The 12,689-nt window shown below is 40.2% G+C and overlaps 1 protein-coding gene across 1 annotated transcript in view; it reads right to left on the bottom strand.

The window, feature by feature from the left end:
* GPC6 (glypican 6) overlaps positions 1-12,689 on the bottom strand; it is a 1,111,975-nt gene that overhangs the window by 71,916 nt on the left and 1,027,370 nt on the right. Inside the window, exon 6 of the mRNA XM_073347752.2 lies at positions 1,000-1,143. Within this exon, the coding sequence (XP_073203853.1) occupies positions 1,000-1,143 (144 nt within the window). The remainder of the gene's footprint in view (positions 1-999; positions 1,144-12,689) is intronic.

Raw genomic sequence — 12,689 nt, 5'->3', positions numbered from 1 at the left:
GTCTTGGGTCGGATACTGACGGCAAGTGTGACCTGAATGCTGATCCAAAATGATTGTATAAAATAGAGACCTGGATCTTGTTTTGAATTAGAAGCATATAAAATTTCTCCTTAAATATTGAAACTCACTTGTTAAATATCAGGAACTAGCTCAAACCAATTTAAGCTTACAATTCTAATTTTATGATATTAAGTAAAAAGTATGGAAGAAGTCAAGGTGTTTACATAATGCAAACAGCTTTGGTTTAGATGCTTTATATCCTTAATGCTTTTATCCATTAACTTTACACCATAACAGCAAAGTAATATTGACAACATTAATAATTACGCATCTTTACATCCACTTCATCAGTGTACAAATAGCAGGAATATTGTTGTCTGAGATATGAATCCACTGACTTGAAGTAACTAAAATAACCTTATATTAAGATGATTGTTTTTAAAATTACTGAACGAATAAGGCAAGATTAGTGATCACTTACATGCTAACTGATCAAAAGCCTATTTTTTAAGAGTGTGTTGTAAAAAAAAAAAGCCAATTATAACTTTACAAACAGCCATATTAAATGAAGCACTGGACCTAATGAATGAGAAATGCACATTAGATTTGCATATATTGAAGAACTGGCTGCTGAATCCTTAATTCAATACTTAAATGGAGATCTGATGTAGACAATTTTTTTCAAAGGAAATACATATTGGTAAGTATTTTACTTGAATTGTTTATCTAATTCATGACCAGGAGGAAAGAGTTTATCACCTTCTAATCTTTCCAGTATATCAAATCTGAGTCATACTGGTCTCCAAAGAGATGTAATTTCCTTACTGTTTTCAGTGTAAAAAGTCATTTGTTTACTACAAAGTTGCACAGCGTATATGATAATTACATACAGTAATTATGAAAATATTAAACATCTACTGTGAAGGAATATTGTCAAAGCAAAATTCCCCTCCATCTCTGCTAGCCTAATGAGAGAAGACAGCAAATGTTATTACTTACCAGTCTATCCAAACTTGTGCCAGCAGCTGTTGTTGGTCTCTCCTCAGGATTGTATGGCCTAAAGCGGGTATTGAAGTTCTCGGGAACAGAGCGAGAAGATCTTAAAGCAGGTGCTGGTTTAGGCTGGCCACATCCTTGAAAGACCTGAAAGAAGCATTTTAGATTACATCAAACCTTCCTTTAAAAAGGAAGAGTGATAGTTTACAAGTGCAATATCCCATTCATAGGTTTGTAATTTAGCATTGATATCCTGGTAATAATGAATTAACTACCAGCCCTAAATCAAAACTTTGACAGACATCATTACTAAGATCTGTTCAAGGAATTTGCAGTAATGTACAGGGCCTTTTTCATCTAGGTCAGTGGTTCTCAAAGCTGGTCCGCCGCTTGTTCAGGGAAAGCCCCTTGCGGGCCGGACTGGTTTGTTTATCTGCCGCATCCGCAGGTTCGGCCAATCGTGGCTCCCACTGGCCACAGTTCGCTGCTCCAGGCCAATGGGGGCTGCAGGAAGGGTGGCCAGCATGTCCCTTGGCCTGCGCCGCTTCCCGCAGCCCCCATTGGCCTGGAGCAGTGAACTGCGGCCACTGGGAGCCGCGATCGGCTGAACCTGCAGACACGGAAGGTAAACAAACCGGTCCGGCCTGCCAGGGGCTTTCCCTGAACCAGCAGCGGACCAGCTTTCAGAACCACTGATCTAGGCCACATTTTGAGTCTAGCTCATTTTGGTAGTCATTGAAATGGGCTAACATCTGAATGATGTTTGGGTTGTTATCCCTCCAGAAAGCGAAACAAGAAAAAAAATCTTTTGTGGTTGGATGCAGCTGCAGTTGGTTTCAAATTAAGTTAAATCCTGTCAGGTATCTACAAACCTATCTGTTCACCCAAACACAATTGGCACTAATTGGTAACCTTGCTGGCACTCTCAGAAGAGAGGTCAAGGGCTCAATGGCCTTATAACTTAACTAGCCTCTCATCTCCCTAAAAGATGGTCTCCGCAAATCAGAGCTGAGGTACACTGACTGGGCAATCATGAGGAGTATGTTCTGCCAATGTTCTTGTTCACTGGATAAAGATATGTCTCAGGGATGTCAGTCTGGCAGTTTTCAGAAGCACCAGTTTGAATTAATTACAAAGTCTGAATAAAAAGAAAAATATTTGAAAAAAAAATCAGTAGAATATAAGCAGTGCTGTTTTTACTGCACATATTGAAGGACAGCACTAGGGATGCTACTGAATCTATAGATGAAGAAAGCTTGATTTTAACTTCACCAGCGTTCACACAAACTAGGGTGGCCAGGTGCCCGGTTTTCTATCAGAAAGTCTGGTAGTAAAGGGGACCTCACAGTGAACACCCAAAGTCCGGTTACTGTGGGAAGGGTAGGTGAGGAGGCACCGGATCATTACCTGTGCCAGCCCTTACTCAGCTAGGGCCACCTCCTACCTGCGCTGGGCAGCTGCAGCTCCTGGTGCCGGCTCTGCAGGCAAGTCCCTCTTGACAAAGGGCTGAGAGGGAAGGAGAGGGGAAGAACTGCAAGCTATGGAAGGATGGGGGAAGAGGAGTGAACCGGGGGGCAGGGCCTCAGTGGGAAGAGGTGGAGTAGGGCAGGGGCCTTGGGGGAAAAGGCAAGGCCTGGGGTGGGGGGTTCCAGCACTCCTGCTAGAGCGTCTGGTTTTTAAAAATTATAAAGTTGGCAACTCTAACACAGACATTCAACTTTTTTTTAAAAAAAGATTCATGTGGAGGTTTCACTATAAGATTTTCTGTTGCTGCTTTGAAACTGAAGGCCAGCATTATCCACACAAGAGCAGACCGTGGTCATTCTTAACTTTTTAGGCCTCCATTCAGCAAAGCGCTTAAACATATGTCTAACTTTTAGCACATGAGCAATCCGGTCCTTATTCAGGGGAAGCACTTAAGCAAGATGCTTTGCTGAACCAGGGTGGAATTATTCATACACTTAAATACTTGCTTAAGTGTTTTGCTGAATTGGAGTCTTACTGTTTATCTCCATAATACTCTTGAGTGTACACTGTGCTATAGGACAGGGTTAAAATAAGTGAGGATTTTTCTGGCATACAGGGTACAGTTATAAAGACAACTTTGATAGGTACGGCCCCAGGTAATTCATCATGCCAAACTGAGTTGGTCAAAAATTTTCCAACATTTTTTTCACTGGAAAATATGGCTGCACTGAAACGGATATTTCCATGGCAAAAGTCAATTTCACCAACATTTTAGGATTTTTCTCATGACATTTTAAAAAAAGTTTCATTTTGAATTGATATTTTAACTTAACATTTCATTCTAATGTCATTTACAATCAAATTGACCTTTCCAAACAATTTTTTTTGTTTTAGATTGACATGTAGAAAGAAAGCATTTCAGTGTGAATTGGCATTGTGTTGTGATATTTTGTGTCAAAATGGCTTGTTTTGGTCAAAAATGTTGAATATTTTTGTTTCGATTTTTCTGAATCATTTTTTTTTTAATTTTTTGGTCTGTGAAAATGTTTGATATTTCATCTTTTCCTCTCAATTAAGGATGAAAACAAATGTTGAAATATCAGAATTCCCTTTGGATGAACATTCTGTTTTTCAACCAGCTCTAATACCAAACACAAACAATTTGCCTAAATTTGCATAGTGTTGTCGTGAACTGCTAGTAATCCCATTTCTCTTTAAGTAATCTACTATGGTATTTTTTCTTTCTATTTCTATTTCATTTTTTTCTATCACATATTGGAGAATTGGTACAGATTTTGATACATTTGTTGAAATATAGAAGTTTTTTTTTTGCATTGTGTATGTTTTTGTCATTAAATTTGCATGCAACCGGACAACAGCAGAACTCTATAGTACTTTTTAGATTTGGAGAGGAGAAATCAGCTGCTCCTTTGAAAGTTATCTCACAATAATACAGTAAAGATGCAATTCGCAGATTTTTTACTACACAAAAGGGACATAGTCTACATTTTGAAATCCCAAGCCTCATCTTTTCACTTCCTATCCTGTCCCTTTCCACCTGCATACAGGTTAGAATGGGACAGGATAGGAAGTGAAAAGATGAGGCTTGGGATTTCAAAATGTAGACTAAGAAGGAACACATGAAACATTTCCTGAACAAAAAACCATTAGGTATGTGAAAGAATACACCTTATAGATTTCTGGACAACATCCAGCCTGCTGGTTTTATGGTGTGAATTGATGGCTTGATGGTTAGCATTTCAACTTTGAGATTTGAAAGAATCAGTTTAGGTTTCTGAGGTCTGGAAAGTAACCTTCTGCTTTCTTTTGAAAAAAAACTCTGTCTGTGTGTGTATGGAGAGAGAAGTTTGGAGAAGAGGAGGTGTAGTTTTGATAATATTGTGAACACATTTTTTCTTCTGTGTTGGTAATGGTGGACCAATGGTGGAAGAAACGTCCAAGCTGCCTGTGATAGTGTTATGTATTTGTCCCTGCCAGACAGCCTAGAACTATTGCTGACATCTGCCAACTTAATTCTCACACTTTCTTCAAACACAGAGATGGTGTGCAATGACCTCACCAATCAGCTATTACATTTTAATTCTGCATACAATGCCCATCCTGTCCGACTCTCTCAACAAAGCCGTAGCACAAAGGGTTATTTGGGTTTGGTTTATACCTATATCTAAATTGCCAGCATATCATTCTTTGCCAGAAAAGGACAACAACAAAGTTTACAAAACATATAATAAAAACAAACTACCAACATTCCCAATAGCAGTAACATATGATGAAGACATTCAAATCCTACATTTCACCAACAGAGTTCCTAGGGAAATAGGGGATACAAAATGAAAATGCTGTCAGAGAACCCTGAAGTATCAATCCCAGATTTTAGCTGCAAAAGAGAGAATTAGAACACATACTAACTTGATGACATATACTGAAGGAATAAATATATGGATTAGTTAATTAACAAACAGATAATTAGCATAATAGTCATAAAGGAATACAAGTAAAGAACACAAAAGTTGTGCAGGAAACAGGAGGAATGAAATGTAGGATACTCAGACCTGATTCAGCAAAGTACTCAGACATGCCTAACTTTAAGCACATGATTAGTCCCATTGATTTTGGGCCCAATCCAATTCCCACTAACGTCAATGGGCCATTAGAGTATTTAGAAAAAATACATCCAAAATGTTAGCTAAGACAGAATCCCTGCAGCATCTAACAGATGAGAGAATAAAGTTAAAAAATGAACAGAAGGACTGTACAGAAGGAGAGCACCAAGAATGGTACTGAATATCTATTGCATATATGCAGACATAGGAAATTGGATGGGTCCTTCAATACCCCATCTAACTCTCAAAAAAAAAGAAAAAAGAAAAAGGAAGGATAAACAATGAATCTTAAAAGCTGAGACGTATGGAGGTTTCATAATATGTTTTTGTTACTGCTGCTTTGGCATTGACGGCCACCGTTATTCATACAGGAGCATACATTTTTATTTATTTATATATCACTGTATAATAGGTGAACTGTGCCAAAAATATGATCCTTGTCCCAAAGAGATTCCAATGTAAAATTACAGTAGGCACAATACAGAACAGTGCCTTGCTCAACAAACACAAATTGGTAAGAGTATATTCTAATGGGAAAACCTTATGAAACAGGCAGGCTTTCAGAAAATATTTAAATCAGGAGAGGGATGGAATTTGGATTAAAATAACTATAAGGATGTGTCAGGTATATAGTTATCAAGATGTCTTTCAGAGGGATTGCCCCAGGTGTACACCATGCCAAACTCAAAGGGTCAAATTCTCAGTTGGTAAGCTGGGATAGTTCAGTTGATTTGAAGACAGCTGCACCAGTTTACACCAGTAGATAAACTGACTTGTTAAACAGCAGCCAGATTTCTCAGTAGCAGTGACTGCATTTCAGTGGTGGGTGAAGTGAAGTATACTGTAGTATACATATAATGTCATGCATACTCTATGTGTGTATGCACGACATTATATGTATACTACAGTATAATTTTAACAAGAGAGAATGCTACATTTAGAGGCCAGTGGTATGCTGACTGAGGTCAATCCATCTTGGGAGAGGGATCATAGTATACCAGGGTTGGAAGGGACCTCAGTAGGTCATCTAGTCCAACCCCTTGCTCAAAGCAGGACCAATCTCCAATTTTTGCCCCGATCCCAAATGGCCCCCTCAAGGATTGAACTCACAACCCTGGGTTTAGCAAACCAATGCTCAAACCACTGAGCTATCCCTCCCCTGACACAGGCAAGAGGCATATCATTAATGTTCAGGGTAGGTGGGAACTAAAGAATTTCAAGAGGCGATCATACCACTGAACCAAAACAACTGAAGGCCCCAAGCTCTTATTATGGTGAACACTTCATGGGTTACTTACAGAAGGTCTGACTTATTGGAGAGCCATGATTTAAAGGTATGGATTAAATCTGGAAAGGTAAGGGAGCCATAATCAATAAAACTCCTCCAAGGAGGATTTTCCTATCAGCTACTACAGAACAGTAAAGTTAATTTCACTATTATAAATGGCTTCCACAGCTCAGGATTTTGGGAAGGGTGGGCCCAGACTTCCGCACAAGAAATGAAAGCTTTACAGTGCAAATGGAATATTCACATGATTTACCAACCATTATAGCAAATCAATATTTTCCAATGAAAGGTGTCATAAATATAAAGGGAAGGGTAAACACCTTTAAATCCCTCCTGGCCAGAGGAAAAACCCTTTCACCTGTAAAGGGTTAAGAAGCTAAGACAACCTCGGTGGCACCTGACCAAAATGACCAACGAGGAGACAAGATACTTTCAAAGCTGGAGGGGGGGAAAAACAAAGGGTCCTCTCTGTCTATGTTGTCTTTTGCCGGGTCCAGAGCAGGAATGCAGGTCAGAACTCCTGTAAAGGGCTAATAAGCAATCTAGCTAGATATGCGTTAGATTCTGTTTTGTTTAAATGGCTGATAAAATAAGTTGTGCTGAATAGAATGTGTATTCCTGTTTTTGTGTCTTTTTATAACTTAAGGTTTTGCCTAGAGGGATTCTCTATGTTTTGAATCTGATTACCCTGTAAGATATTTACCATCCTGATTTTACAGAGGTGATTCTTTTACTTTTTCTTCAATTAAAATTCTTCTTTTAAGAACCTGATTGCTTTTTCATTGTTCTTAAGATCCAAGGGTTTGGGTCGGTGTTCACCTATGCAAATTGGTGAGGATTTTTATCAAGCCTTCCCCAGGAAAGGGGGTGTAGTGCTTGGGAGGATATTTGGGGGCGGGGGGGAGACGTTTCCAAGTGAGCACTTCCCCTGTTATTTTTGTTAGACTCTTTGGTGGTGGCAGCATAAAGGTTCAAAGATAAAAGGTAAAAGTTTGTACCTTGGGGAAGTTTTAACGTAAGCTAGTAAAAATAAGCTTAGGGGGTTTTTCATGCAGATCCCCACATCTGTACCCTAGAGTTCAGAGTGGGGAAGGAACCTTGACAAAAGGAGAAAAGTCTGTAGTATTGCAAGTGAGAAGGGAGTTGAGTTCATGCCAAGGAGTGGTGATGTCATTGATCTAGTCAGGAAAGCCTTTTTCCTGGCCAATTAAAAAAAAACACATTGCTTGCTCTGGGGAGCAAGCGATCAAAAATGAAAATTAAATCGATTGGAATATACAAAGTGGGTAAATTTTCAATGAAAACTTTTCTTTTAAGGAAAAGTTTTGCTTCTTTCTTGGTTTAAGGGCAGAGTATGCTATAAAGCCAAGCTGTAAATCTCACAGCATATGAGAGAGTGTGGTTTGATTGTCAGTATGCCTAGTGAGCTCTAAGATCACCACTGCAGGAACAGGGCCCCATCATGCAAGGTGTAGAGCACTATTAAAATCCTAACAACTTCACTGAGAGTTGAAATGCTCAGCACCTTGCAGGACTGGGTCCATAAATAGCAGGTCTGGGGGATTTTTAAAACAAATAATAATCTCCCTCCCCCAACTTCCTAGTTACAGTAGTTTCTTTCTGGGAAATGAAAAAGGACTGAATCAACTAGCAGTCTTGGCAGTGCTGAGCAGACATGAATACCCAAGTGTGTTAGATCAATGGGAACTGGCCAGTCTTTTGATGCAGAGAAGATGGCAAGACCCTTGACTTCAGATACTGTACCGAGGAGTACCATTAAAGATAAATCAAGAAAAAGTCTTCTGTTGTTCGCTAACAGCTCAACGATACTAATTACCACATTCAAAGGACCTTGATAATAATGGGTTCAGAGGAGCTACTGGTGTATGCATAGATACCCACACTAAAGATGGAAAGGAGGAAACTGTTTATTGCCATGTCAGACTGTAGATAAAACTCTATCGTACTGAGGTCTGATAATCAGAGGCTGTAGATCATAACCCTATTTTTCCTGAGTCGCCATTAAAAGGAGGTTAAATGGGATGTTTAATGTATTCACCTCCAGCATGTCACGCATGAGTCTAATCTACACAGATGAAAGCATGTTTAGATGTTAATAAGGAAAGTCACAGACCAGGCACATGCAGAAGTTACAGACCTCGCTCCGCAGACTGCCTCTTACAAAGCAACCAGAGAAAGTTCTCAACAAATATGAAACACTATTGTTGTAGTATCCAGGCAAAGTACTAAAAAACTTCAACAGGACTTTATTTTTTAAACTGGAAACCTCTTTTCCAAGCTGCTGCTGCACCCTCAGTAACTCTCCCTCAGCAACTCTCCCTCAGCCTCTTCAACTCCTCCCCCCTCCTTCCTGTTTCCTGTCCTTTCAGACTCCCAACAGCCAGTGCTCCCAATTCTAATAATTGCAAGCAACATCTAAACACCACATTCCCTCCTCTCTTAAGAAACTCTCCCAATTACAATAAACATTGTTGTTCTAACCACAGGAACAAATAGGAAAAAAGGCACTATACTGTTGACAGAAATATTACACTAAAACCATATAGATACTACATAACATAGTCTCTAGCCCAGACAGGTGGTCGTCTGCGTCTGACAGGCCATCTCTCAAGCCCCAGTTCCAGTGCAATGTCTTGTTGTGTTGATACTACGGTGAAGTCATCCAATGCAGACTGGGTGTTGGCATAATCTCCTCTTGGTGCATAGACAGGTGCAAAGTAAGAAGCATTCCATATCCACCCATCAGAAAGTCGATAGGTGTAAGGTCCCTTCTTCTCTATGATTTTAAGAGGAGCTGTGAATTTACAGTCCCCTTTGCGTAAAATTCCAGGTTTTCGTATTTGAATGAAGGAACCACACTCAAACTTTGGTTCCTTAGAACCCCGCCACTTGTTTGTGAAAGCCTTATACTTTGCTTGGTTCTGTTAAACTGTTTTTCTTACATCATCCTTGGTTGGGGCCTCAGGTCGTGCCTTTAACAATCCAGCAATGTTCAGTTTAGTATTCATCAGTTTCCCATGCAGTAACTTTGCGGGTGATCTTTGCGTTGTGGCATGTTGTGTAGCTCGGTATGCTTGCAAGAAATCAGTAGTGAAGGGTATCCACAATCGCCCTTACAGTTTAGCCGTTTGCAAACTCTTTCAAACTTCTGTTAAACAGTTAGATTTCCCCATTGGCTTGAGGGTAGTATAGGGATGACCTTCTGTGTAAAATGTTCCTCTCTGCTAGAAAAGTTTCAAACTCCAGGGAAGTAAATTGACTACCATTATCTGAAACCAGTTCTTTGGGGTTACCTTCTCTGCTAAAAACTGGAGAGAGGAACTTAATTACTGTAGCAGAAGAGATTTGCGATGTAAACGTGACCTCAGGACATTTACTGAAATAATCTATTAAGGTGATGGCATAATGACAGTCAATTGGAGCAATATCAAAGGGTCCTACAAATGTCAATCACCACTTTTTCCCATGCAGATTCAGGAAGAGGAACAGGCTGTAATGGAGGGGTACTTGTCACTGCTGTCTTTTCATGCATTTGGCAAGTGACACAGGATTTTATGAGTGCTTCAGTTTGAGAGTCCATCCCTGGCCACCAATACAGATCCCGTAGTCGTCGTTTGCTTCTGAAAATTCCTTGATGAGTATCGTGTGCCAGGTGTATGAGTTTTGACTGTAATTCTTCTGGCACAAGTAGCTGGTGTGAACCTCGTAGCACACAGCCATTGAGCAAAGAAAGCTCATCCCGAACTCTAAAATAAGGCAGCAAAACTGGGTCAAGGTTTTTAGGGTGACTGGGCCATCTCTTGGTCAGAAATTCCCGTAGTTTTTGTTGAATTGGACATGGTGAACAAGCAGCTTGAAATTGTTCTCTTATAACTACAGTAAGAGTGCTTGTAATAAGCGCAACCACTACATCCCCATCCTCTGGTGTGCCATCTGGTGAAGGCAAAGGCAGGTGAGAAAGGCAATCAGTGACCACATTTTGGTTTCCAGGCTTATATTCCAGTTCCTTATTGAAAGAGAGTAGTCTTGCAGACCATCTAGCAATATGATTCCTGCTCTTCCCAGTCCTTTTGTGGTAAGCAATGTCGTCAAAGGGCTGTGGTCTGTGCTCAACTTGAACATGCGGCCCCACAGGTAAGTTCTCCATTTTTCAGTTGCCCAGACACAAGCAAGTGCTTCTTTTTCGACTGTAGAATATTTCCCCTCAGGATTACTTAGTGTCCTTGAAGCAAATGCAACAGTCCTCTGTGTTGTCCTCATGCAGTTGTGTGAGAACAGCCCCAAGTCCATAATCAGAAGCATCAGTAGTTACAATTGTGGGCAATGCAGGACTGAATAGTGCAAGTACTGGACTAAGTACAGTCAAGTCTTTCACCGTTTTGAAACTAGCTTGTGCATCCATTGTCCACAGTAAGGTTGAACTTCCCCGTAGTCATTCTTGTAACAGTTCAATGACAGAAGCATAATTGGGAATGAATTTTGCATATCAGGAGGTAAGACCCAAGAAGGAACGTACGGTTTGCAAATCTGTTGGAGGAGGAGCATTTGAAATTGCCAGGATATGAACTGGATCAGGTTTTAGTCCAGCCTGTGAAATTGTATGCCCCAGAAAGGAGAGTTCAGTTTGTCTAAATTTACATTTGGACCTATTGAGCTTGAGGCCTGCTTTGCTGATGCAGTTTATTTTCATGCTCCTCCGAAGTATTTCCAAACACGTTAATATCATCCAAATAGCACTGAACTCCATGTTGATTCCTCAGAATCAATGACATTTTTTGGAAGGCACTTGGGGCTGATGCGAGACCATGTGGAACACGTTTAAAAGGGAATAGTCCCTCATGTGTAATAAATGCTTTAAGGTCTCTGCTATCTTCATGCAACATAACCTGATGGGATTCGCTCTGCAAATCAAGAGTAGAAAACATCTTTGCTCCACAGAGTTCTGCAAATACTTCTATGTGAGGAAGAGGATGAGTGTCAATCACAATAGCTTTATTTGGCTCCCTTAAGTCCACACAAAGGCGGATGCGCCTCCACCCTTCTTCTGTGTCACTACTATAGGTGAAACCCATTCCAAGGAGTTAATCTCTTCAATAATGTCCTCCTGAACAAGTTTTCTAAGTTCCTCTGAAACAGCTTCCCTGACTGAAAATGGTAAGCACTGTAATTTCTGTCTTACAGGCATCACATTATTCTGCATTTTAACTTTATGCAGAAACCCATAAGCACAGCCGAGTTTCTCCTCAACCTGGTGTAGGGTCCTAGCTGAAACTGGTGTGTGTACCGCAAGAGTGCTTTGCTGAGGAAGATTAATTCGTCCATTAACTACCCTGAGATTTAAAGCAGCCAATAAATCTCTGCCAAGGATAGGAGTGCATTTGTGGACAATGTAGAACTTTGCAATTACACAGCAATCACCAAAAGTAACTATTGCTGGCAGGCAGCCATGTACTGGAATATGGTTTTTCAAATAGCACAGCAAGTGAAGCTTGGGTTCAGTAACAGGCACATCTTTAAAGTAATGCAGATAGATGGAATCAGGTAGTATAGATACTGCTGAGCCAGTGTCCAACATTAGCAGAAAAAAGTGTGATTTGCCTGAGGGTATGGCAGAAACTTTTACCGTGCACTTTATTTGTTCTGGAATATGTGCAGTAGTGATTTTGTCCATGCTCAGCACAGTAACATCTGGTATTGTAATTGCATGCACCTGTTGATCGAACTGGTTGCTGCGACATACTTTAGCAAAATGCCCAATCTTTTTGCAATGATTGCACTGAGCTACTTTTGCCGGACATCTTGTGTAGCTTGCAAGGTGTCATGGGGATCCACAGCAAAAACATGATTTTACTATATTTTGAATTTGCTGATTCAGTGGTTTTTCATTAGTTTTCCTCTTCTAATTGTTTGTCTGCAGCGATAGTGAACTTTTCTGCAAAGGAGTCACACCCTGGACTGTGCCTACTGTATCCATGCTCATTATTTTGGCTTCAGCTGTAGCTGACTCAATCTGGGTTGCAATGGTTATTGCTTTTTCTAGTGTAAGTTGTGGTTCTAGAAGTAAACATTCTCTTACACGAAGCATGGTTGTTTTCTCAATGAGCTGGTCTCTAATCATCTCATCTGCCATATTTCCAAAGTCACAAGTTACAATCAGACTCCTCAGGGAAGCAATATACTGCACTTTTGTCTCCGCTGGTTTCTGCTCACGCTGGCGAAATCTGTAGTGATTAGCTACTACATTCACTTTTGGTACAAAAAAGTTATTTAATTCAGTGAGTGCGGTCTCATAT

Source organism: Lepidochelys kempii, chromosome 1 (assembly GCF_965140285.1).
Source record: "Lepidochelys kempii isolate rLepKem1 chromosome 1, rLepKem1.hap1, whole genome shotgun sequence".
NCBI classification, from domain to species: Eukaryota; Metazoa; Chordata; order Testudines; family Cheloniidae; genus Lepidochelys; species Lepidochelys kempii.
Note: the sequence above shows the minus strand (reverse complement) of the source record. Positions and strands in the feature narration are given on the sequence as shown.